Below are 26,532 nucleotides of genomic sequence, written 5' to 3' on the forward strand. Positions count from 1 at the left end.
AATAATGACATTTGTAGTTATTTAATCATCATGTAGTTACCTAATCAGCATTTATTCATCCCCTTGTAATCTTTACACACCCCTAATGAACACTGAACCTTGTGAACAGCTTATACTTGCTGGGCTGATTGTGAAATGAAGAGAAATATCCACATTTACTAGAGTGATGATGGCCTCTGTTGGCTGTTTTTTGGAAGCTGCCCACAGATATTCTAAGGCCTGCTTTAAGAAATTCTGAGTGTCTGCCCACTGCAGAGCCAGTCTGGAAGGTTATTTCAAGCTGAGTACCTAAAGCTGGACACTTTTCCACGCTTGCCACCTTGGAAAACTTAAGCCAGGAAGTTAAAGCAAGATGCCCAAGACTATAGCATGAATTATTTATGGTGTGCAATTTTTTTGCTGGATTTGAAGCCCATCCCTCTATGGATCTGCCACCTGAAGGAGCGGTGTGGGCTGCATTGCTCTGTCATGGACTCTGTGAACAGCAGGGACATGCTGGCTTACTGCTCACACTCACCTCTGGGTCTGAAAGTATCTCAGCAAACTTCTGGTAAGTGAAGGTCCCTGTCTGCAGGATCAAGTCTCCTTCCTGGTCTGAGCTCTGACCACAGAAGATCAGTAGCTTGTGGGCTGATGAATCACACACCAGTGAACGGACCTGTTACCATGAGACAGAGTGTTGCAGTCAAAAAGTTACCTGTATTCCTCATCAGCACCCAGAAACCCAATCACATGGGCAGGCAATACTTATGCATTATTCACAAATAGTCAAAACATAAGTTTTCTACATACAAGAGAGTAGGTTATTGAAGAGGGAAGACACTGCTACTGCCTGCCCAACACAGCTCTGTGTCACATCATAATTCACGTTGAGAAAGTAGGCCAATGCTAAGAGAAAATGTTTGGTGTTACACTGCCATGTAAGAGGTTGGCACATTTAGACTCTCATCAAACTAGAATGCTCAAGGCTCAGAAGTCCTCCACCTTGTTTGCTAGGAAACTCTACAAGCTCCTGAGAAAACCATAAAATTGGGCAATTCTAAGGCACTAACTCTTCCGGGAGGCAGCTCATTACTAAAGGGCTAGCACACAAGAAACCATACACTCTCATGTGTTTCTTTGTCTAACAGTAAATTCTGTCACAGAATACTGGTTACTGCATATATCTTGTTGGCAAGACCAGAACACCTGGCCACTTCACCACACCTTGCAGCAGAATGGCAGCATGTTCGAACTCTCCAGAAGGTACAAAGTGTGATGATCATGACCTCTATGTCAAGCAAGGGCAGGAGAGCTGATGTAGAGAAAATCTGCTGGCATCTGGTCCTTACCTCAGACACGATGCTGTCCACATTGGGATTTACCAGGATCACTGTCTCCAGGGTATCACTCCGGTGATGGAGGGTTCTTTGGCCTAGGGAGAGGCAAGAGATTAGACAGGATGGGAGAAGCCAATGAGACAGTATCTGCCTACTGATGTTTTAGCCTCAAAAACTCCACTTCAGCGTGGCTGTGATTGCAAGACTTCAGCTTGCATTTTAGACCCAATTTAATACCCGGATCTCATAGAACAAAGCAAACTCTTTTCAGTAACAAGGGAAAAAATCCTAGTTCTGGATCAGCACAATTTGCAACTCAACTCCAACGTGTTCTGAAGTCCACAGTGCCAGGCATATCAAGCTGCCCGCTTGTGCCAGACAGCTGTGCCCCGTAAATGCTGGTACAGACCAATTATTCCCTCCAGACAGAAGTATCTTGCCTCATTGCAGCTACCATGGAGAGGTATCTCTGGATGTTGTCCAAGCCTTAGTCACCACAAGGCTTTGTGAGCCAGCTGGTGTGTGCTAACTCACCCTTCATTAGAGTGGTGCAGCACTAATAATGGATCTCTCATCATTCTTAATAAGTTTTTTCTCCTATGAAGTGTTTTTCTTCAATCCAAATGTGCACCCCTAGAGGTAAACTGCTGCTATGGGAACCACCTAGATGGTTGTTGTAGAAGAATGCTTGTTCTCCTGTCTCTCTCCTGTGAGAGTCACAAACAGGCACCCAGACAGCAATCTGCTCTCTCTCTATATTTAGGCAAAAAAGAAAGAGCCAAATAAGAGCAAACAAGAGCCTGGTAGTGCAAAAAGCAATTTGTGTGCTCACCTTGGCATGGGCATTACACGGATATTTGGCAAAATATTGACATAATGCCTGGGCCCTATTAATTTATTAGAAAGAACAGTGGTGACTGCCTGCCATCCTGAAAGGTGGGGCTAGAGCCATCATTGTGTACCCATGTCAAACAGGTCTGGGAAGCAGGATGATGTACAGGACCTGCCTGCAGCATTTCCCTTGACACTGCAGGCAGCACATAATTTTTTGGATTCTGGTCTTTGCAAATACCTACCTGTGGACATTATATCCACTCCACAAGCCAGGCACTTCGAACTTAACTGTTGGAATGTATAATTTATAGGGTTTAAATCTCTGATAGGCTTTAACCCCTCATATAGACTGGAGGGCCACAGATCTTCACTGAAAATAGGCATCTCTTTCTATTTTTCATCTTCCAGACAACTGTTGCTCTCTACTCCACAACCTCCCATCAGCTCTCTTTCTAGGCAGATCTCAATCCTTCTAAAATAGCTTTATCAAACTGGTATTTCAAAGAAAGATACCAAAAGGACACAAAAAGAAAGAAGTCCGAAAAAGGCCAATACCTGGTATAGCTTTAATCAAAGTCAGTTTACTGGGATGTTTTACTCTGGCTGCCAGCAATTAAGTATAAACCAGACAGATATGCCCAGAAGGCAACTTTCAGCCCAAAATGAGAGCAGCTCTAAGCTCTCAGCAGAACTATTTATATTCTGCATCTCTAGCTTCTTTCTGAACTTGTGTTCTTTCAGTTTGTCTAAAAATGGTCCCTCCAGACTAAAACAAAATCATCACTGTGCAGAGGAAATGCTTGCACTGAGTTCAGTGGCATTTCTGCCAGCTGATGTGGGATGTGGTGTATGGATGGGAGAAGCTGGGAACCAAGCCCCTGCACAAAGAAGGAAGGCTGCGAGTGAGCCCGTGGGGAGCAGTGTGGGAGGGTGGCAGGTAGTGCAGATGAGGAAGGCTCAGGAAGTGTTCTGGGCCATGCACTGCAGCCAAAAGAAGCAAAAACCTACTCATCCTCAAGGTAATGGTAATTGTAAAGGCATTGCTGATACCTCAGCATTGCTTAGATCCCAACAGCAAACACAAGGAAGTACGTCATTTCCTCACTGATTGCATCGTGCAGTTTTCACACAGCTCACGCCACACCAGGACCTCCACTCACATGCTGCTCAGAGCATCCAGTACAGAAGCGATCTGCTCCTATTTTTCAAAAGTAGGTCTGGGACAAAGTGAAACCCATGCCATTCCCCAGGCTTCAACTTCTGCCACCTTGCTGCCTATACATCCCAGACAGACTTGGCAGTTGTTACCCACATCACTTAGAGAACACAGCTGGGTGTACAGAACTAATACCAGCAGTCGCTTCCTTGTGCCATGTGAAAGGAAGGCTCTCAGGCACAGTGTAGTCAGTCACTGGTGCCCAGCATGTGGGCATCCTTCCAGGCACCAGGTGCCAAGGTGCTGCAGAGGCAACGCCAGCCTGAGGGCTGCAGGCTGGGCAGCGCTTGGTGAACAATGCCAGCTGTACAGGGAAAGGGGCCTGTCTGCAGGACTAACAAGCATGCAAATACTGCTGCTCTTTGCCATTTCTGTGGTTCAAGCCCAAGCAGCTGAGCTGTCACTGCTGAGACTGCTAAACAAAGCATGGCTGGTTAGCATTCTGCTCGCATCCTCCCCCCCCCCCCCAGGGGCTGTCCCCTTCATGCTTGAAAGAAAGAGAAGGGTTCAAGCTGCAGGGCCAGCAGCTGCTGGCAGATGGAAGGTAGGAATAGTGAAGTACTGAGTCTTGTGAAGGGCCATGAAGATGATTAAGGGAGTGAAGCATTTTCATATGAGGTAAGGCTGAGCACGCTAAGACTGTTTAGGCTGGAAAAGAGAAGGCTTGGGGTGGGGGAGGAATCTTATCAATATGTATGATGGGGGGCAATGAAGACAAGGATGCATTTCATCTGCACTCTCAGTAATGCCCAGTGACAGGACCAGAGGCAAGAGGCACAAATTAAGACACATGCAATTCCATCTGAACACACGAAAACACTTCTTTTACTGTGAGGGTGGTCAAACACTGGATGAGGTTGTGGAGTTTCCATCCTCAGATATACTCAAACCCCAACTGGACACAGTCCTGGGAAATCTGCACTAGCTGACCCTTCTTGAGCAGGTGGGATTGGACTAGATGATCTCAATAGGTCCCTTCCAACCTACGATTCAGTGATTCTGTGACTCTATGAAGCAGTGCAGCCCTCCAGAGCTTTGCTCCTGGTCTGCTGTTGGGCAGATTCCCTTTCTTCAGTTGCAGCAGTTGGTTCTCAGAAGGATACAGGAGTGCAGCCATACAGACAGGCCATTTCTAGAAACACTGAATCACTGCACACACACACACAGACATGCACTCCAAAACTGTTTTTCAACTTAATTGAGAGATAAAGCAGAACAGCACACAAACTCCAGGCTGAACTGCAACCTGTGAGTGAGAGGGCAACACAGTGACCTAACCCGGCTTGTGAACTCACCAGGGTGAATGCCCCAGCCCCTGCTCACAGCCAGGCTGCTAGCAGCTGCCTCCCCCAGCTCAGTGACAGTTGCACCCTTGTACATGACAGAGCAAATGCTGGGCTGTGCCCAGCTGAGGAAATACCCATCATCCCAAAGTCTCTTTGAATCCAAGTGCTCATCAGTCTGAGGAGCCCATTGCTGGCTGCTTTCTCTATACAGGCCTGCAGAAGCAGCTGCACAGACAAAGGATTTAAACACAGACTGGGGCATCCTTCTCCTTACTAACAAAAATTATGTGCAACAGAAATGAGTAGCGGTGCGACTGACATTGCAGACACAGTGATTGAAAGCACACTGTTCAGGTCATTGCCAGATATTTGTCCTTACTAGAGCCCTATCACAGAGAAATGCATGCCTGGAAATATAACTGAAAATGATAAAATCCCTTAATTACATTTACCAGTATGAGGAATATCCTTCTCAGGTTCCTGAAGACTGCTGTCTTCAACGTGCCTGGAGCAAACATCTGACCATAGCTCTCTGACCACGGATCTCCAGGTGCATTCAGAACACAGATCCCTGACCCCGCTCAGCCCTCTCACACTATGCTCACAAGCTGCTACATTAAATGAAATCATCTCTCCCCCAGTAACTGTGGGAGTAAACTTCATTAGCACTGAGTTTCTCATTTTGTAGGAATCTTCACTTCATGCGTTCAGGCACATTATGATTACTGCAGTCCCCACAACGCCCGTGCGCTTCCAGAGAACGTTTCTATCCATCATGTCCCCACCAAAGCAGAAAGTCTCCAGTCTTTACCAGCTGTTTCTTAAGAGGAGAGTTTCTCTAGTCCCTCATAACCGCTGTCACCTATCCCTGAAACTCTTCTAGTTCTGCTGTGGCCATTAGGATCAGTAAGAGCAGAAGTATACAAGGTGAGAAGAAACACAAAAGATTCACAGGGTGACATTATTGTATTTTCTTTATTTTTCCCCATCCTATTTTTTTATGTATCATAACATAACCTGACACTAGCTTTGTACCAAATAAAGATCTTCAGTTAGGCGTACACAGTGACATCCAAATCTCACCCTGCCATGACACTATTGATTGAGCCCTTAAAAGGAGTCTGGAAGGTTTAATTTTTCTAGTGTGCTTGATTTTGTGTTTTTTGATAATTAATTTTATGGGACATCATGATGACTGCTCAATTTAGTTGCAGAAGTTCCTCACAGTCTTTTCTAGATATAAGTGACTGAGTCATCTACAAATTTAGCCACCTCCATGTTCATTCCAACCCCTTTCCTCAACATTACTATATTGATCAGCTTTATATTTAGTAGGAAATCATGAAGCCCTTGTATTTTACCTCTGCATGCTGCACAAATTTGACCATGTATTTGTTTTCTAATTTGTTTTCTGTCTCTTAGGTAGTTTTTGACTTATGCATTAGCTGCCTTTTACACACACAAAGTGCTTGCTGCATAACATATGTAAAGATTTAATATACAAATGCACCTCATTCATGACCTCACTGAAATTTCAGAAAACGGACAGAGGCATTCTCCATTTCCATATAGATCACATTACTTACCATTGTGCAGAAGTGATATCACCTTCATCCTGAAGGACCACAGAGGGCACACATAATGCTCTCTTTCTACACGGCAGCCACCTCTTGAATGGCAGTCAGCAGGAACTGGCCATGAAGGCATTACACGCAAATGTCCCAGAGGTGATGAACAACAGTTGCTCTAGGCAATACTAGAGGAACTTCCATGGCTAATACTGAGGGGGCATTTCAGGATATGCAGACTGCACTCATGGATCATTAGTGGGGAGGGAGGAAAAGTCTGATTCTTTTTTTTTTAAGAGTATGTATAGCTTACATACTAGAGAGGCTGAGGGGTGACCTCACTGCAGTCTACAGCTTCCTCAAGGGGGGCAGTGGAGGGGGAGGTGCTGATCTCCTCTCTCTGGTGACCAGCAGTAAGACACAAGCAAATGGAATGAAGCTGCATCAGGGGAAGTTCAGATTGAACATTAGGAAAAGGTTCTTCACTGAGAGGGTGGTCAGTCACTGCAACAGGCTCCCCAGGGAAGTGGTCGCGGCACCAAGCCCCTCAGAGTTCACGGAGCATCTGGACGAAGCTCTTAGTCACATGGTTTAGTTTTAGCTAGTCCTGTGAGGAGCAGGGAGTTGGACTCAATCCTTATGGGTCCCTTCCAACTTGAGATATTCTACGATTATGTGGCCCATTGAGTGTAGAATTAATTTGGTTATGGTGAAGGATAGCAAGTGATGAACAAAGCCACTTAGATTTTGAAGTTGGTGTGAATTAACTATCCAGGGCTGTCTACATGCACGAAGAGATAGAGGGTGAGAGAACGAAGGACCAGACACGGTGGTTTTAGTGATTAGCAGTCAAGCAAAGAGGACTATGCAGGGAGGTCAGTCTAGGCTAAAACAAAGGACAGCGCTCTAGGGTAACCATGTGACAAACAGGATGCCCAAGAAAGAGATGATCCTAGAAGCAGACAGATGGCTGTGGAGGCAGAAAAGGAGGTCATGCTGCCAATACAGATCCTTGTATGCGATGTGTTTTGCCATTCTAATTGAAAGCACCTAAAAACCCCTGTAGTTGAATAATAAGTTCTGGGCAAGGAAAGCTGCAAGAGCTGCTGCTTTAATCTTTCAGACCATTAAACCTCAGAGGTCTTATTTTTCTGTTGATCAGAACTGGAAGAACCATGGTTACAACTCACTGTGCTGAAATCAGAGACCAAGTATCAGGGCAGTGGGACCTAGGTTCTCATTTTTGTGAAATATGATCACCTAGGCCAGAGCACTAGAGTCATCTTTTGAGGGAGAGACTGTGCCAAAAAGTCAGTTGTGATGCTCTGACTGGTACACCAAATAGTAATGAACATAAGGGCCACAAAGATGATTAAAGGACTGGCACATCTCTAATGAGAGGAGGGCTGAGAGGTGGGACTGTTTAGCCTGGAAAGGAGAAAGCTCAGGGGAGGGATCTTAGTAATGTTTGTACATATCTGATGATACGGTGTAAAGTCTGGGCTGCAGAGCTTTCAGGACCTTGCCATACAGAGGATGGAGACTGTTCCTCTGACCGCATAAAAACAAATCCTGTCCCCATCCAGGGAGCATTCTTTATTCCTCATTACCTCCCTTGTCCTTCCTAGATCCTTTGCCTCCTTTGTCCCTATGATTATTTGGGCTTACCAGGCCAAGTTCTACCTGTAAAGCAAACACCAGTAGTACATTGATAAAAAATACCAGTTTCACAGTCTGGACATGTTATCAAGGCACACAAGCCCCAGTGATTAAAAACCAGCTCTTCCTAATTTTCTGATCTCTTACCTGATGTTATGAACATACCTCTTCAGGGTGGCACTTCTGAAAAGACTCTTCTTACAAGGAGATCCTAGATATCGCTATGGTTCAGTACCTTTTGCTACACTTTAGCAAAGAGGTGGGCCTGGTATTATGTGGTCTTCCAGATGCTCTATTGAAAAAAGTCCACCTCTGAAGACAGTCAAACCGTGCATGAGGGTTCTCAGAGTGCATATATTTGCATAATTAACATGAGCTAGTGCAAGCTGAAAGACTGCCATTTCCTTCATTCTGAAATTACATCATAACACTGAGATAGTAACTGACTCTTTCATTCTGAGGCTGTGAAGTCTCCAACCGCAGCTTCTTCAGTGCCAATGGGAGAAAAAGGATCCAGCCCCAAATGGTGTCCATTCAGAGAAAATGAAACAACGCATCCATTCACAAACGCTCCAGGACTGTACCGAGTACAGCAAGCTACAGCTCCTTGGGAGAGAGAGATTATGAAGACCAGAGGAATGCTGAGCAGGGTCCTGCCTCTTATCCCATCTATGCAAACACACCTTCCTATCTCCTACTGCATTATGGAGCCATCCCTCTGCAAGAACAAGGAAGCCCTGTGTTGTTTAGCAGTGAGGGAGAAGAGTGAATGTACTCTTGCTGGAAGCAATGTCCTGCACCCACCACCTGAAGGGCACACAGCTGCTGAAGCTCCTTCCCCCAGCATGCAAACTGAACAGCGTACAGCTGGTAGGACCAGCTCTGGCTGGTGGACATTTGGAAGCTCTGCCAGCTAGTCAAATGGGCTCAGGAATTAAAAAATAAACAGAAAGATTGCTTTGGCCGCCAGTACACAAGCCAGCAACTGCAAATTCACCATTCATCTGCTCCTTACCTACAGACTTGTGCATCTCAGAGACATCTGTTACCTTCTCTGTACCTGGGCATCCTTGCTGTACTGTGAGAGTAACAGCCCTGACCTGTTACAATGGGTCAGAGGGATGTATCAACCCTTGAGACATGCTTAGGCAATTTCATAGCTGTGGGAGAAGTGTGGGCAACCACAGCACCAGCAGTATGAACTGGAATGTGCTACATAGCAGCATGAGGAAAATTTGCACACAGCCTTCCTGCTGTCTGTGTGCTCAAACCATTCGAAAGGAGAGTCCTCAATAAATTTAAAAAGAAACCCCTCCACAGAGGGTTGGGCTGAAGAGATTCTGAACAGTGTGTGGGCATTTGTAGTGAGTTCTAGAAAGTAAAGATTCTGGGCAAATTCGGTTTTAAAGAAAACTGTCATTTCCTTCTCTTGGCAGAGCGAGGCAGCTGCCTTAAGCACAGCACCTGTACAGGCCCTGTGCAAGCAGCAGTAGCTGCCACTGCCACAAATGCAGCACAGAAAACAAACAGCTATGTCTCACTCTGGCTTGACCTGTAGAGGATAAATGGGTGTCTAGAACGTGCTAGCATCAGCCTCGGCCCTGACTGAGGGAAGCAGGCTGTCTCCACTTCTGGGAGCTTAGCCACCATCACATCCTGAGTTACAGCCCACTTCCAAACTTGATCACCCAGACATAAGGCAAGCAGCTTGGCCAGTTCCTCAGACTCCAGAGAGAGAGGATGACCCATAGCCTCAACCAGTTTCCACAGGCTGTAAATCAGATTCCAAAGTTGACGTAGTGCTTATGTTGGCTGCAACAGTAAATTGTTTTACTAATGAACTGTCCTTGAAAAACATGTATTTTTATTTCAAAGCAAAATATTAAGGTTTTTAGATTACAACAGAACATCATTGTTAGAATGAAATGACAATTAAAATTATTGATAGAAGCAATTAAAGATTTTTTCTTAAACTTTCAGCGATCCATCAGCTATTTTTACTTCTCTTTCTTTTCCCTAAAAACTTCAGGATACTCTATTTATTTATGTACACAGAATCCCAGGCTCCCCATTCTTATTTTTTTTTCAGACAACAATGGCTGTATTGGGTTCAGCATATGTTTTGATTAAGAAGATATATTAAGGTCACTGCACTTCCTCAGTTTAAGTCTCTTTGTTCTCTCTTGCTATGACCACTTTGCTCTCTGGGGTCTTGGGATTATTTTTTTCATTCGTCTTGACTGTCCAAAACACCTTCCAATTTGTTATCCTCCATGCCTACAATCAACATGCTGTTTACATCCCAATCCTGGTCTGCCTTAAAGGGGTATTAAGGAAACTGGAAGACCATGTTTCAGAGCAGCTCTCCTGGGACACGGGAAGCTCAGCCGGCTGCCTCAGCTCTTGCAGCCCTGAGCTGAGGGTCCTGCAGGGTGACCTCAGTCCCTGCCGGGGCCTCCACAAGCACCAACCGGCACAACCTCAGTGCCAGCTGAGGCACCAGCCACCTGCAGCCCCCCCTTGCAGTCAGGGTGGAAAGCTGGAGGCCTACATTCAGCCGCCATCTTCTCAGAGGACACAGAGAAGCCCAAAGAAGATGGCACAGTGGCCTGCTCATTGGCACGTTCTCTCAGGAGATGGGTGACCTCTGACTCCCTCCCTGCCAGAGACAGAGCAGGATTGCTCTCCACCCCTCTGGCTGATGCTCGTCTCTTGTGTGTGCAGTTGAAACACCCACTAGCACAGAGATGTGAACAGGATCTTCACACATCTGCATCCCAAACAGCAGACTGTATAGTGAGTGTCTTTGCTCCCTCCCCCAACAACTCTAAGGAATAATTAGTTAATTATGCAAGCCACAGCTATCTCAACAGGAGACACAAAGAACACCCTTGGACTGGCAGTGCCCTGTGGATAGGGAGGCACCTTTGCTTTGGTGCAGTCCTAAATCTGTGTTTTGGTTCCAGCTCAGGAATTCAAACGTGATCTCTTATCACCCCAGTGGACGCACTTGGATGTGTTTACCAGAATGATGGGACATTTCCCGCTCTATTGCTCCTTACCTTTTAATGGCAGCATTGTGTCAGATGGGATGAGACTTTCAGGCAAAATAAGTGGAGAAACACCAGGTAAGCACTACAGCTGGAGCTTGGTGTAAACTGCCCAGAAAAGACTAAGAGATTTTGAGTGCTAGGTGGGAGGCTGCAGTGCAAACTGGTGCCTGACTGTTCAATTTGGGTGCCTGAAGAGATGCAGCAGTCCCAGCAATTCTGGGCACATCCAGCTCTTTGTTTCTTTTTCAGAGATGAGCAGAGCAAAGAGCACAGCCCACTCATTGGGTGATCACAGCTGGAAGGCTGTCCCACAGCCGCCTCCCCCAACTTGTATTCACAACATGTGACAGCTACAGTAACCATTTATTATAATAAAAACATTATTAGAAAAGTGCTGTACTTTTAGCTTTCTAGTGTGATTCAACAGCTGAGAATGATGAGGAGTTGGCTTCAGACAGTGCTTTGTGGTCCACCAGCAAGCCTCTCATGGTCTGAAAAAGTCTACAGTAAAGATTCATTTCATATACTTTCTATCTTTACATCTTCAAACACTCTGCAGAAATAGATAAATAAGTATCTATTTATTTATCAGTGGCTAAATCTAAAGATCTATCTCCTTAGAGATCTTCTTCAGTGATTTTCTCTTAGCTAAAGAAAGAGAAAATCACTGTGTACTAGCAAAGGGAAAATATGTTTTTAGTGGGAATCAGCTGAAAACTGAGAAGCAAGAAGCTGTAGCAAAGTGCTGAGTCCCTGAAAGGGAAGGCTAGGGCAGAGCTATGTGCTGTCCTGTGGAGCAATGGAAGAGAGCATACAAGCGATCACTAAACGGGTCACAGATGAAACCACACAGGACATAAAATGAGGGATTTTAAACTGCACCTAGAAAAGAAGGGGAAGCCAATGGTGTTTGAGCAGGAAAGTACTATTGTAGGTATGAGGTTTTATTTTTTACAGAAGTTTCAAAATAGTGTGTGATGATTTTTCATATTGGGATACTGAGTCACATAGTTAAAATCATGGCACCACTGAAATAAAGCCCTGTGAATGTGCAACAGGAGACACACCTTATCTGGAGGAACTGAATAAACAATTACAATGGATGGGAAAACACAAAGGAGCATGCAGAGAGAGTGAAGATAATTCAAACATCTCTACGAAGCAAAGCATCCCCTAGGGACTGTAGACCTGAAAGCACACCCACATTGACTTCAGCCTGTTAACAAGGGGAAATCTCCAGGTATTGGTTTTAGCTTTAGTCAACATCTCAGCCACAGACTGATGAGAATTTTGGGTACACATGGTATATTTACCACTATTACCCATATTTCAGTTAGACTGAAGCTGGGTAGAGGGTAGAAGAGCCCCTGCTCAGGAATAAGAACCACATGCACTAAAACCCCCTTAGAATTCAAGGGTTTCCTGATGTGTGGTTCTGTACATGGATAAAAGGCTGACAGGCATTGCACCCAACCCTGACAGAGGGCTTGGCAGTACAGCACACAGAGGATTGAGTGGAGAAGGATGCAGCACATGCAAGAGCATTAGGTGAGGCAGAGCAGAGCTGGTGATACATTCTGTACTCCTTCAAGGGCTTCAGAAAGAGAGTTTCCAACCAGAGCATCGACCCAGTTGTCTTCAGGAGGACAAACAGGACAACTGGTCACAGATATGCTTCCAGGAAACACAGGTATAAGCTAACTCTCTCAGTGTAAAGGGAGCTGTGAAGTGCTAAGATCAGGAAAGAAAAGAGCAGCTGATTTGGGACAGAATAGGCACTAACTTTAGAACAGCTCAGAGGCAGAGAAAAAAACTTAAAAGCTGCAGAACTCTGCAAGTAGAGAACTTGGTGTAAAAAGGTACAGAAAGAAGACAGCATCAGCAAGACAACTCCAAGAAGGAGAGAAGTTTCTCAACAGGAGCAGGGTCAGAGTGAAATTAATTGAGAACCACACTAGGCAGGACAGAGAAAGGAAAAACTCAGCAGTAACCAGTCATTAGGGTCAACCAGTTGGGAGGACCAGACAGCAAGAGATTTTAAAGAATATGGGAAAGCACAACAGATTAAATTAATTACTGTCAAAACCAGTAGCATGTGCTGTGGAGACCTACAGAAAGCAGGAGGAGCACAGAACGGTCTGGGGTGAAGAAGAACAAGGTCTGGTTCACAGAACCATTGCCGAGTCTGTCAGGATGGAGAGGACTGAGGTGTCTGAAGGCATGTTCACGTTCCCTTTTGCGGATCTAGCTGGAGGAACTTAATAACTTACCATACTGTTAGTGCATGTCAGGAGAACTACAGAGTTTTGCAGAACAGGCTCTGCAAAATGACTGACCACCTCCTGCAGAATTACTACAAAGGTGAACCAGCAGCAGGGCAAGAGAAGGAGGTGAAATATTCTTTAAGGTATGGGAGGTTGTGAGCACTTGCCACATCCCAGGAGATACTCCTCCTAACCATTTGCCTCTGTCTTCCTATCTTCCCTCCTCCCTGTGATATTTCCATGCCATCTACAGCTCCTCTTCCCAGGCAACTTCTATTTCTATACTGTGCCAACCATAGCAACCATCTCATTGCTTCCTAATTGCACATACTGTCTCACTTTTATGCTAAAGAGCAATTTGATAGCTCAGCCATTTTAGAACCACTAACTGAAGACACAGATGTTCACTTTGGAAACAGCTGTATCTATTTCCAGAAGTTACTGTTCCTAAATGTTCATTAAATGCCCCTCAACTGGAAGTTACACCACCACTGAGCTACATTAATGCATAAGATGAGCACTTCTATCTAGTTTGCCAGGTGCAGAATTGGTCATGAGAGATTCTGTTCCCTGCAACAGTTTTGCTGACTCAAGCTAGCCTTGCATCCTTTTGCTGTGAAACAGTGTATGGCATTCATATGAATCAAGAACACAGCTCTGCACAGGGGCATTGTCTCCAGCTGTGAGGAGCTGAAGCTGTAACTTCTTAAATGTCTCCAGCTAAACCCACAAAAGGAAACCTAAACATACCATAAGATATCCTCTTGTCCTGTGCCCTCACTTCACCAGCCCCTGGAAAACTTATAGGTGGTCCCTTTGGACCACTAAATTAATGTTTCATGTTTTCCTTGTCAGTGGGACTTCAGCTGTTATTTGCTGCCAGTCCCTGAACAGAGGCTCCCACAAAACTATTCCTGTTGCCATTGAGGCAGATGCCCTGTTCCAGATTCCAGGTCTGAAGACTCCTGTAAGTCACAGAGCTGGACAGCTTCTGATTTCTTAATTTTAATAATAATATGCATCACAGGATACATGTTCTTACAACCAGAACATAGCACAGATTTGAGAAAACTGCGGGTTTCTCCTAGTTTTTCAGTATCTGGGTAATGCTGATTCTGACTGACTTGGAGGTATAGCTCATGATCTGTCCTACTTCTCTTTCTGATTTTTTTTTTGACAACTGATCAATATGAAATGTGTAAGCAAGCTGCCTGAGGCAGAGAGAAATCAGTTGTAACAAGGCGGGGATGGCTGTCACAAATAAAGAAATAATTCTGATATTTCCTCCTGTTTGCCTATTGAGATGCCAAATTTCTGGCAAGAGGATCCTGCCTCTGATTTCTAGCATCTGTTTAGACTCCTCAAACCTCCTTCCTATTCCATACTGTTAACAGTCTCATTCTAAGTAGCTTTTCTTCCCTCTCACCTGCTTGTTTTGAAGATGACCTGCTGAATGTCATCTCCATTTAAGATACAGATATTAAACCAGCTGTGGACTCTGTGTGGCTGGGGTGGTAAAGCACAGAAGGACTGTATTCTGCCAGCCCTTGAGAAAAAGCAGCTGTCCTCTGCCAACATCCTTCTTTGCTGCGTTTTTACTTTGCACTCTTGGATCTAGTTGCCACTTCATAGATTCTCTGCATGGTCTGGATTCCTGGGAATTGATTTACAGCATGGAATACAGTGACAATGAATGGGATATGGAAAGTTATTTCAAAGTGCAGAGCTCCAAGGCCTCCTGTCCCTTCCACTAGTAAATGCGGGCCTTGTCTGTTCAGCATTGAAAAGAGACGCATTTGGGAGAAGCCAAAGGAGGTATCTAGCAGAGTAGGCACATCATCTTCTCTCAATACCGGTGACAAGTCAACTCGGACACTGCCTCTCACCAGGCTGCCTTGCACTGAGCTCACAGAAGTCTCACTTCACAACAGGAGCCCCTGCTTCTTAATGCTACCCCGTCTAGCCAGGTCTCTTTCAGCTTGCAGATTACACAGTGGAATCAGGAAGTGAATTTACTGACTTGGAAGAACAAAAAGGTCTAGAAGAGGCCTCCACCACCACAAACACTTTTGTCTCAGGGCCTCTCACTTGTTCAGCTCCCTCAGAGCCATGCAGGCAGAGAACCTTTCCATGCTCCCATGCCTCCCTCTTCCTTGGCAATTGTCTTTGCCTTTGAATATGGACCAACAACAAGAAAGAAACCCCATAGCAATTAAAACTCCCATGCAAATCTAGCAACCAGGAACTGGGCCAAAACACATATTGTGCTCATACCTACCAGTCTGCAAGCTGGCTCTTCAAAAAGATGATCAAAGTGACAGAGAACCACCCTATCCAATGTTTTTCCACCATGGAAAGGAGTCATATTTGTTTGAAGCCATTTACTTCTTATATGGCCTGGGTAGTGTTCGCATTTCTGTCCAAGTACTGCAACTAACCCCTCTTAAACCATTTTAGGAAGCTTTTCGGAACATAAATCTAGTCAACCAGAAGGTAAATAAATCCCTGTCTTCTTGCCTACTTCTCCTCTAACATAGCTATTAGCACCTTGAGTGCCTAATAACAGACTGACATTCCTCAGGCAACATTCAAAAGAGAGATACTAATGGCCTTTCCTTCTAGTTTTCTCCTTAATCATTTAAGAATTTGGCACTGGAGCTTAACAGAGGGTGGCACAGGCAACATGGTTGGATCCCAGTGAAATAAAGATTAGCTCCAGCAAGTGCAAAAGCAATTAACTTAATCTCTTAGCTTGAAAGTCAATAGAGGAAACAAATGATCCAGACTTGTCAGTTATGCTGCCATGCTTTTTTAGCACAATCTATTTGTAGCTATAGCGTGTTGTGAAAAAACAGCACTAAGCTTTTTACAGCCTTCATCTTTTCACTGGAAACAACCAAAAGCACTTTTCTCAAGACTACCAAAATACATGAAAAACAGAGCTAGCAAATGCCAGCCCACCCATGCAGTGGTACCGTGCAGCTTCTGGACAAATCTCCAGGTGAGAGCTAAGGCTATAGCTTGTGCTGCTTATGTCCTGCCAGCTGGCATTTCTATTTTCTTACCATAGCCAGTATCCCAGAGGCAGGAATGGACTCTCCTTTCCAACCTTAGAACAGTTACAAGAGTTTCAGGTCAGGTATTCTATGAACATATTCAATAACAACCGTTTATTAGGCCACTGCTGCCTGGGGCATTTAGTTGACTCCCAGGGGAGTGAGAAGAGGCTCAGCCTTTTGCATAGGAGGGGTCTGAAACTGTCTTGCTGTGTCTAAGGTCTGTGATTTGTTTTCACCTTTGCCTCACACTAAAGACAAGGAGATAGATTTCCACATGCCTGACTGGTGACTATAGATGAGTTCTCCTCCTGTTGTACCTTCTTCTCCAGGATCTCAAAAGGTAGTACAAATTTACAAAAGATGTCTTGTTTCACAGAGTACCAGAGACACAAAGAACCTTACATACCTGGTCAAACTGTGAACCCAGGGCCCTGAGGTAGGTTCTAGTAAATTGCCAGAGACTTTGATGCTTCACAAGAAGGCTCATGAAAGACAATATGTGCAAAGAGACACACAAGTTATTCAGTAAGACATACTGATAACAGACATGCATATTAAATCCTACCCCCTCTGTGACTTACATGCCTTCTTCCATTTGAGATTCTCAACCTTCATCCTGTTAAAGGAAATAGCCATGCCTTTACTTTCAAAAGCAAAAAAAGGACTCACTCATTTCTTTCAAAACACAGATACTGGGATGATGATGCTTTTCAGAAAGATAGAATTGAATCAAAATTGCATTCCTCATTAAAAAGAAAATCCAAGCCAGTACTATTCCATACACTTGAGGGATCGGTCCAGCAAGACTTAAAGGCCTGTCTCAGGAGAACTAAGAACCTGCTGGCCAAGGACACCAATGCTCAAGTTCATCTGTGAATAAAGCCTCGGAAGGACAGAGATTTCCTGAAGAGCTGGATACACAACTAATTGTTCCACTTTTGAGATCCTGGAGAGGAAGGTGGACTCGGTGATCTTAAAGGTCTTTTCCAACCTAAATGATTCTATGATTCTAAGGTGCAAGAGGAGAACTGATCTATAGTCCTTAGCACATGTAGAAATTAATCTCCATTTCTTTAGTATGAAGCAAAGGTAAAAACAAGCCACAGAGCTTAGGCACAGCAAGGCATGGAATTAACGAAGACTGCTTTTTGTGTGTCCACCCTGCACTGTCCCACTGCAATAACTGTAGCTCCCTCCATGTTCCCTGCTGTCCACTGCAATATCCACAGTTCTTCTCATGAGTCATAACTAACAACTGGTCAAGTGGCAGCACGCTTGGAGATAGAAGTGCACTGTCTGATGGGTGCTGTGTAAGTGGTGACTACCCAGATGGCAGGCCAAACAGAACGTGTACTGTCCTAGTGAAGGCACCAATTCAGATCTCTCTCCTCTACTGGCCCACCAGTTTTCACAAAACTTGGTAGAAACTTGTTGCTTTTAATGCCTTGGCAGAAGGGAAAGTGCTTACTCCAGACAAACACAAAGCATGTGTATTTGTAAGAGGAATTCATACTACTCAGCCAAGCTCCTCTAAAGGGATGGAGAAAAAACTAATACAAATTGAGGAGTTAGAACAAAAGTAGCTCAATACTTTCTCTACACTTTTCTGTCAACAGCTACAAGGCTTGGGCTGGAGTCCAGAAAGACAGGGTCCTGTAGCTAATTCAGGATTTTTGAAGGGAAAAAAAAAAAATCCTCTTTTTCCACCTCAGTAAATTATCCCCAGAATAATTTCTAAACATTCATTTACATATAACTTACTCCCTTTTCTCCCATACACAGTTACTGGGCTGATGGATTGTCTCTATCACCTCCCTTTCTTTCCCAGGTACTTTTGCCTAATGAATACTTCACAGACTAGCAGATACACCCTTCATTTTGAGCTAGCCACTACTGTCAGGTCCCTGTATGCTAACCAGACAATCTCGTCTTCTTTGGCCACCCATAGCATCTCCTTTCAAGGGCCTGGAGGTCTCTCTCTTTTACCCTTCAATTAGTAGTGGAAAGCCTGTGACAATGCACATAGCACACTTGGCTGTTCTAGCCAAGTGGCCAGAAGTAGCACCCACTAGTATCTCTATACTCAGACACCTATCACAAAGATATATTGCTGGATCCTTATTTGGCTCTCAGTTTCTTCTTCTTTTGTGAGATGCAGTCATCCCAGGAGTGTCCTAGGATGGTCTGTGTAGGAACATGTACAAAGAGCACAAGACCATGTCCCATAGAAGCTCACACTAAGGAACCCCTCTTCCACCCTTACTCTGGTGTCCAGCCATGCTCCTTTGAATGAGACACACTGCACCTCTTGTTCATGTACACACAGCTTCCTTGCTTTCCCCAAAGAGAGCCTGTGCTGGCTATTGCTCACCACGCTCCTGTGCTCAAGTCCATCATCCATTTACCACCACATCTGCTGAGGATGTGACTCAGGTATGCCAACAACACAGACATGAGGAAGAGCGGTAAAAAGACATGACAGGACATGGATTGCTTTTTCAGGAAAGAGACTACTGCAAAGCTATACATCTCTGTGTCTGCAGAATGTGAGCAGGGCGGAGGATCTGACAGCCTGGCCTTGTCAGATTGCAGGAAAGGAAAGGAGGGGAGGAAAAAAAAGTGCCCGGCCTGTACACGATAGCTACTTGCTGGAGAAAGTGTAAGGACAGACATGCAGTCTGGATGCAGCCAACCGGCATGGAGCCATCAAGGAGATAGGGAGGGTACTGACCTTATACAGCAAAAGGCCCCCTGCCCCATCAGAAGACAGAAGAATCCCTGTCATTCTGGAACAGTGCCCAGCCTGCAGGGCTTTTCACAGTGGAACCAGAGCTACTTGGAATAGAAACAGCCTCGTCTCTGAGATCAGAGAGTTTAAAACGGAGCTTGTTTTTCTGCAGTCATAAGCCAGCAGGCACCAGCTGCAGAATTTGCCGCAGTGTGTGTGTGTGCGCGTGTGTTTCTGCGTGTGCTAGTGTGCAGCAGCCACGCTCCTCCCCTTCAAGCTCACTGTGTGATAAATGTGTCCAGCTCCCTCCTTCCCCTCCCTACATCACTGACAGTCCCAGTCTGATTGCTCTCAGCCCCCTCTTTTCTCTATTAAGAAAGCTTTTGTTGGCATCACTACTGACTTTTTTTCATTGCTCCCTCCCTGGTCAATGCTCCCTCTTACCCAAAACAGCAGTATCTGACAGATATTCATGGTCATGTACCCTGGTCTATGCAATGTGCCAAACCCTGCTCCAGCTCCTCTAGCTGTGGACCCTGAAGATAAAAGGCCCTATTTTGAAACACTTCAACACATTTTAGCATTAGCATACAGATGATTTAACACTTTTAACAAGATGTTTGCTGGTGGCAACACTAAAAAAAGCCAAAGATTCCCTACGAAAATAGAACCCCGTGTGTCTGTGGACTGCAATGGTGCCATCGTCACACTTTACCACTGGTGATGCCAGAAAGCTAATCATAAAGGGAGAAGCTGGCCACTTATACCTCTGTGGTACATGGGAAATAGAGCAGGGTAAGGGATGACAAAGGACCACCACTAGGAAAAAGAAAGCACTTTGCTGTTCTCATTTCTAAAGCGCAAAATCCCTCCCTATAGCTTACCAGGATGAAAATCAGCTCCAAGCCTGGCCACCTCTCCTTTCCTCTGCTGCCCTAGAAAGGCTGCATCACTCAGCTTCTACAAGAACCTTCCCTTTTTCCTCCCCCACTAACTGGACGCCTTTGGATGCTTTTTGGCTTCCTGTAGTGGCAGAATGTAGTGTTGAGCAGCTCGAAGCCAGACTTCAGCTACTTCAAGACTACTCATGTGTGGGTGTGCAGCACCAAAGGAAAGAGAAATTGCGAAAGGGGCCCTGTATCTCTCTTCCATCTAATCAGCTGCATGACAGTCCACCTTAACAACCCTCCCCCCTCCTGACTGGCATTAGCCTCATTCCAGCATCAGCACGGAGCTGAACAGTGATACAGACATTAATACTGGCTTTCACCAAGCCTTGCCCAAAGACAGCTTCTGTGAGATGCCTTGTGCCACCTCCTCCCTCCTCCAGTAGCACACCATCTTCAGGAAAGACCATACTGTGATAAATCATGATGCTGCAGGACTCCTTAAGCCCCTGACAGGCAGAATATCTTCTCCAGATTCTTCTCTAGACCCATCTTCATACATCCTTCTCTGTGTTTGAGCTAATGACACAAGTGCAGTAAACAGCTGAGCAGCTAGGGAATTCGGTTTCTGTTCCTATACTCAGGACACAAGCAGCTGAGAAGGGGCGAGGTCCTCAGATCATAAAAAAAAAAAAAGCTCCATCTGCAGCCACCTTTCCCTCTTGTCACTAGTCCTTTCCCCCTCAGCCACCAGTCAGCCACCCCCCCTGCTCCAATAGGATCAAATTCCAAGGAAAGAAAACCGCATCTGCTACAGACTGCTCCGCAAAGATTTCCTCACCTGCTCCTCTGCAAGGGCAGAGCAGACCCAGCAACTCACCCACGGAGACAAGGCAGAGGAGAGCAAGAGAGCCTGGTCAGGGCTAAATCTGCTTGCCAGGTATCTAAATTTACAGTCGCCTCCCCCAGAATAACCCGTCCTCCCCTGCTCGACCAGCTTTCTCCAAAGAAACAAACAGCATCAGAGCAAGAACAAAGCCAGTGCTGGCCGTCTCAGTCCCGCACCCGCCCCAACCCCCCGAACAGTATTGGGGGCTTCTCATGGCTGACCGCAACCAACGCCCCCCACCGCCCGCCCCAAGCCCTGGAGCCTCCGGGTCGGGCTGACAGGGTAGGAAAGGAACGTGCACGTACCATCCTGTCCCGGGGTGAGCGGCCCATGGAGCAGCAGCCGTCACCGGGGCGCCCGGAGAGCCGCAGATGCACAGGCACAGCCCGGGCTGCGGAGAGCAGCTGCTGTGTCAACGCGAGCTGAGGGAGGAGCTGCCAGCCCCCCCCCGCCCGACACCCATCCACAGTGCGCAAGGCTGACTTAACCCTCTGCGGGCTGCAGGCTCCCGAAGCACCCCGGAGGCAGGGCCCCGGCGCGGCCGCCCCACCCCGGCGCGGCCAGCGCGGCCGCTGCTCCCGGCGTGCGGCAGCCGGCTCGGCCTGGCCCTGCACCGAGGCAGGCCGACTGCCGCAGAGCCTGGGACACCGCGAACGCCGCAACTCGGGCCAGCGCTGCGAAGTGCGGGACCTGGACAAACTCCTGCAGACGTATGGGTTCCCGTGCCGTCGGAACGGTTTCTTCCAACAGCCTACAGCCAGGCTACCCCTCACAGGAGCGCGCCAGAGGGGCTGCCCTCCCCATCTCGTCCGAGGGCGGCTTTGGTTTAAGTTACTCTTGAACTGGAACCTCATGCCTGGCTCCAACTGCAGAGCAGCTCCTCCAGTTAAAGACAAGCAACGTGAAATACCAGGCCCAGCATCAGCAGCCTGGCTGCGGATAGTTGTGCCTAGTATCGCATACCTAGTGTCTGACTGCTAGCGAACAGGGAGGTGGCAATGCTGATCTCAGATCCCATCGAACAGATAACAGAATTCAAATGAGCGATGCATGAACGCCAGCAATCTGACCTCTGGAGACCTGTTTCCAGCACCGTTTTCAGATAAATGTTTAAATCATTTTCTAGGAACCTTGCAACTTGCTTCATAACCAGTATCAGTCTCTGGCCCATTTGACCTCCAAGGCACTTGATGGAGAAGTATGTTCCTGCTCTGCTGGGCTTAGGCCTATCAGTCCAGCATTGGAATATATAGATTACACCTTGGCACGCTAGTTGCCAATAGTGACCTTTTTTCATAGCAAGCACTGAAATCACTACCAGTGCCCTCCTTGCTTTACACAAGATCCTGGCTTACTTTCAGATTCCAGGATTAACTGTGAAAGCTGGAGATGTCCTGCCTGCCCTGCAGCAAGTCTCCCTCTCAGTGATCTTCCAAGGGCTGTCAGAGACAATGGAACAGTCAGGAATAAAAATATCACAGAACTTTGATGAGTTAAAAAAAAAAATAATTAGAACCTTCTCTTCTGTAGCTTTTGGATGATGCCAATCAGTGCAAACATCTGTGAACCTCAGAAAAAATTAACGCACTGGAATCAAGTGTCTTAGGTTTCTGCATGTTTTGAACAGGTAACACATCCATATCCTAACACCCTATTTAAAAAGACCAAAGATGAAAAAATTCTCAAGGTACAAACTATTGAAAAAATAGTTCCATGCTATGGGAGCTGCTGAACTGCTCCATTACATCTGTGACATCCCAGTCTTCTGCTTGACTGTTCCAACACACAGGCAGTAACACCAGCTACTTGATGATGCCAGTTAGTCTACTGCGGTGGCTGGAAACAGCTCCCAATGGGCTGGAGCCTCTGTGGTGAGCACTAGGAGAGAACAGAGCCTTCTGGATTCTGCCTTCACCTCCAACACAAAAGTCACTGCAGGGAGCAGTTCTGTAGATCCTTGCCCAACCACACACTTGACAATCAAATCAGACAACCAACAAACAGATGGTAAGGGACACAGTTCTCCTCCAGTCACCAGAATCATCAGTACAGCATAACCTCCCAGCCACAGGAATACAGCAACAATTGCAATGAAGTGATTGAGTGCTTCTTTTTAATATACACCTCTGTATTGTTAAATCCTGGGACAAAGTGTTGGAATGTTCTCAGAAAGATCTGCAGCAAGGCATACTGGCCTTCCAGTGACCCAGAGGGGCAGCCAGTTCTGGACACCAATATAAACACAGGTAATGATCAACACTTTTGAGTACGATTCTCAGCTGAGATACTTAAAAGGGGTTCATCTTTGGAAATAAAATGAGGGTTCAGTCTGAAACCAGCTTTTTTGGGTGAAAAAGCCTGGGTTCTGAAAAGGAGTACAAGTTCCTGCCACCTTCTTTGAAAGAGGGCAGAGAGCTGATATTAACTGAGTAAACCTGACCTTTTTTCTGTTTTGGTGGAAAGTGAAAGGGTTTTTTGAAATATGTACTACATAATACGGAATGAGAATCTATGGATTTACATTTGTTTAATTCAGGAAGTAATGGATTGAGTCCACTGGAAACTACAAAGACTACCTAAAGGTAAAAGCTCCTTTGGATTTATGTCAGTGCTGGGATTACAATGAAAAACAGTTCTATATTATGCTGAAGGAGGGGCCACAGTAGAATGGCTACAGCCACCCGTTGACACTAGGAACTTAACGTTCAGTTCAGTATCTGCTGAGCACTACATGCAACTTCAGCAGTCTTGTCATCATGGCATTCATAGACCTGACAATAGCCAGGACTGTGAAACAAATGATCATAGAGATGTGGAAAAGTAAATCACTGCATAGATCTGACTGGGAGTGTCCCATCTTTGGCTGCAGAAAGGCTCAGCTCCCCACCCTGCAGACAATCATGTGGAATGGAAGAATTCAAAGTTCCACGTCAACAAAACGTTTGCCTCAAAGAGCAGAAGCAAGCCTGCTTGCCGGTCCTAGGCTCTTTCATGCTGCTGCTTCCTGGTGCTGTTTTTAGTTCTATTAGTTGTAAGGTAATGATGAATCATTTCAGTCAATTTGGTTTGATAGTTTTAATTAAAACTGTTGGGACAGCAGTCAAAATACTGCCCACTACACCTCCATGCATTCTTTATTCCTGCCTGTAAAGAGTGGAGAAGACACAGAAAAGCCCATTCCATAGCATACCTGTGCATCCCTACTCCCTCATCTGACAAAGTCTGGCCTCAAAAACCTTCTCATGACCCTTAATCCTTAAGAACTTTAGAATGGGAACACTGAATGAGGCCATGAGCCCATCTAGCCCACAGGCATGAGTGGACAGCTAGGGAAAGAGCATAAAAGACATGACAGATTGACATACCTCCAGTTACATCTCTCAGCTCCCAGCAGACGCCCACACTCACCAACAAAGGTTGTTTCTGCATCTTTATGTAGAAATTTCGTGAGCTTCTCTATTGCTTTCTGAACCTATGTATACTTCTGAACTCTGTGGCAACTGTTTAGCGATGCATCATATATAAGGATTACTTCCTCTTGTATATTTAGTTTCTAACTTCTGCTTAGTGATTTCATTTGTTATTCCCTAATTCTTAAGTTATGATGGGAAAAAAAGAATAATTTCCCATTAACCTTCACTAGAGCATTTTTATTCTCATATCTGTCACATTGCTCTTCCACTGCCTTTTCTATAAGGTGAGAACTGCTAGGTTTGGGGTTTTTTATTTGGTTGATCAGTTGGTTTTTAAGTCTCCTCTTGTAGTGAAGCCTTTTTGATCATCCTTATCACTTTTCTGACATTACAATATTCTTTCTGAGACAGGGAAAGAGGGAGAGGGACCAGAACTGCACAACACATTCAAGAATCGAAAGCACTATACACCAACATCAGGGCATAATGATGTTTTCTATGGTGTTTTCTACTGTTCTAATTTCTAACATTCCATTTGCTTTTTGAATGTAGCTGAGCATTGAGATTGCCGCTGCTCTTTAAGCCAGCCCTTGATGTAGTGACCATCAATAACTTCAAATCAGCAGCCAGCTCTGTTATTTCAGCATTGACACTATACTCCAAATCATTTATGAACATGTCAAACAGCACAAGCCCCACACAGATCCAGGGCATGTTGCTTGTGACGATGATGCTGGTAAGAACGTCCCTCACTAGGATAAAGAGCAGCATCAGGATAACATCTGCCAGTATGCATCTATTCACTGAGAACACAAGTATAACGCTAATTTTAGTGGTCCCCAGGTCCTTCCAAGTCCTTTTAAAAAATGTCCCATGTTCCATGTTTTTTTCTTTGGTATCCTGAAGACATTTATGTTGATCCTTAATATAACAACTGTGGAATAGCACATTCAATCTAGCTTTAGAAAACATTTTAGCCACCAGTTAGCAAAAGCTTACTGATTTCTGTGAAATCATAGAAGAGGAAATCTATTGTAGTGTGCTCCCTGTACACTACTACCCCCACACAAGACGGAAGTGGGCTGGCTCCACTCCGATGGCTTTTTTTTGTGTGTGTGTGTGCATATGTATACTGGTTATATTTGCCCCCCCTGCTATTCCTCAAACGTGAATACATTACCTTTGCTGTCTGTGCTCCCAGCCTCCTCTGCTTATCATCACTTCAGACTCATTTTCTCATCCCCTGTGCACCACAACAGATATTCTTAGAAACAGAGGAGATCATTATAACTATCTATTGTGCTTGACATCCCACTATAACCAGTATAACACAAGCTAGAGAGGTTTGCACAGTCAAGTGAATAAGGAATCAGAAGTAAAGAGCAAAGTAAATGGGTGGGGATGCAGAATGATTGCAAAACAAACATGCAGTCCCCATTTTCAGCTTAAAGATGTACAAGGTGAGCAAAGGATATTACCTAAAGGTGCTGCTTTGCAGCAGTGCTGAGGACAAAGCAAGAGGATATATTTGCTACTACTGCTACATACAAACTAGGCTTCTTAATATTAGAATTAATATCACCCACTTTAGTGTAAGAACTGCCCAGGTGGCAGCCTACAGGTTGGACCTGGTGTACAGGATAATTTAATCCAGCCTACAGTTTTTCATGTCTTTCCTAATAAACCTATAACACTGAGACACATGTTTATGTCACTCCAGAGAGCAGTGCAACTGGTGCAGGAAGGAAAGGAGGGGGGTTAGATAGCCTTGGTCTAGAACTGGTCTATGGTGGAAATTGTGTTGCCATTAGTAGATTTTTCAAAGTACTTCAGGATCACAGCTCCCCACTACCACATACAGGAAGGGCATACGCACCAGGACATTTCATACAGTGACACACAACTCTGCAGCCTTTTCTTTTTCTATGCCCATTACAATGGTAACCAAATTCAGCCCCTAGCGGGATATTTAGGGCAGCAAGATCTCCTTCTGTATTGATTTTTTTTATATTGACATAACATATTCTATTTCAAGCAGCAAAATAAGATTTGATATAACTGTCTAAACAGGACGTTTACTGATATTAGTAATTGTTCCAAAATCCCTCCCTGTTAACAGTCATGCAAGTACACTTTTAAGCATGAACTAGTCTGATGTCCTTAACTGTATTAAAACTTTCTGAATATGTGAACAGGCCAATTTGTTATCTTCCATCCATGATCTTGTTTTATAAGGAAACGATATTGTTTCAACAATATCATATCATGCTCTTATCTCTTTTGCCTCAAAATCTATGTATATGTCATAAAAATTTGGTGTCTTCCAATTGCTACTGAGAACTTACATTAGAAATAGT

General features: G+C 45.2%; 1 protein-coding gene across 1 annotated transcript in view; it reads right to left on the reverse strand.

Moving 5' to 3' along the window:
• MAP1A (microtubule associated protein 1A) overlaps window positions 1-26,532 on the reverse strand; it is a 71,389-nt gene that overhangs the window by 17,170 nt on the left and 27,687 nt on the right. The window contains exons 3-4 of the mRNA XM_069798802.1: window positions 1,332-1,414; window positions 518-658 (exon numbers count right to left, since the gene is read on the reverse strand). Of these exons, the coding sequence (XP_069654903.1) occupies window positions 518-658; window positions 1,332-1,414 (224 nt within the window). The remainder of the gene's footprint in view (window positions 1-517; window positions 659-1,331; window positions 1,415-26,532) is intronic.

This window comes from Haliaeetus albicilla, chromosome 12 (assembly GCF_947461875.1).
Source record: "Haliaeetus albicilla chromosome 12, bHalAlb1.1, whole genome shotgun sequence".
In the NCBI taxonomy this organism is placed as follows: Eukaryota; Metazoa; Chordata; class Aves; order Accipitriformes; family Accipitridae; genus Haliaeetus; species Haliaeetus albicilla.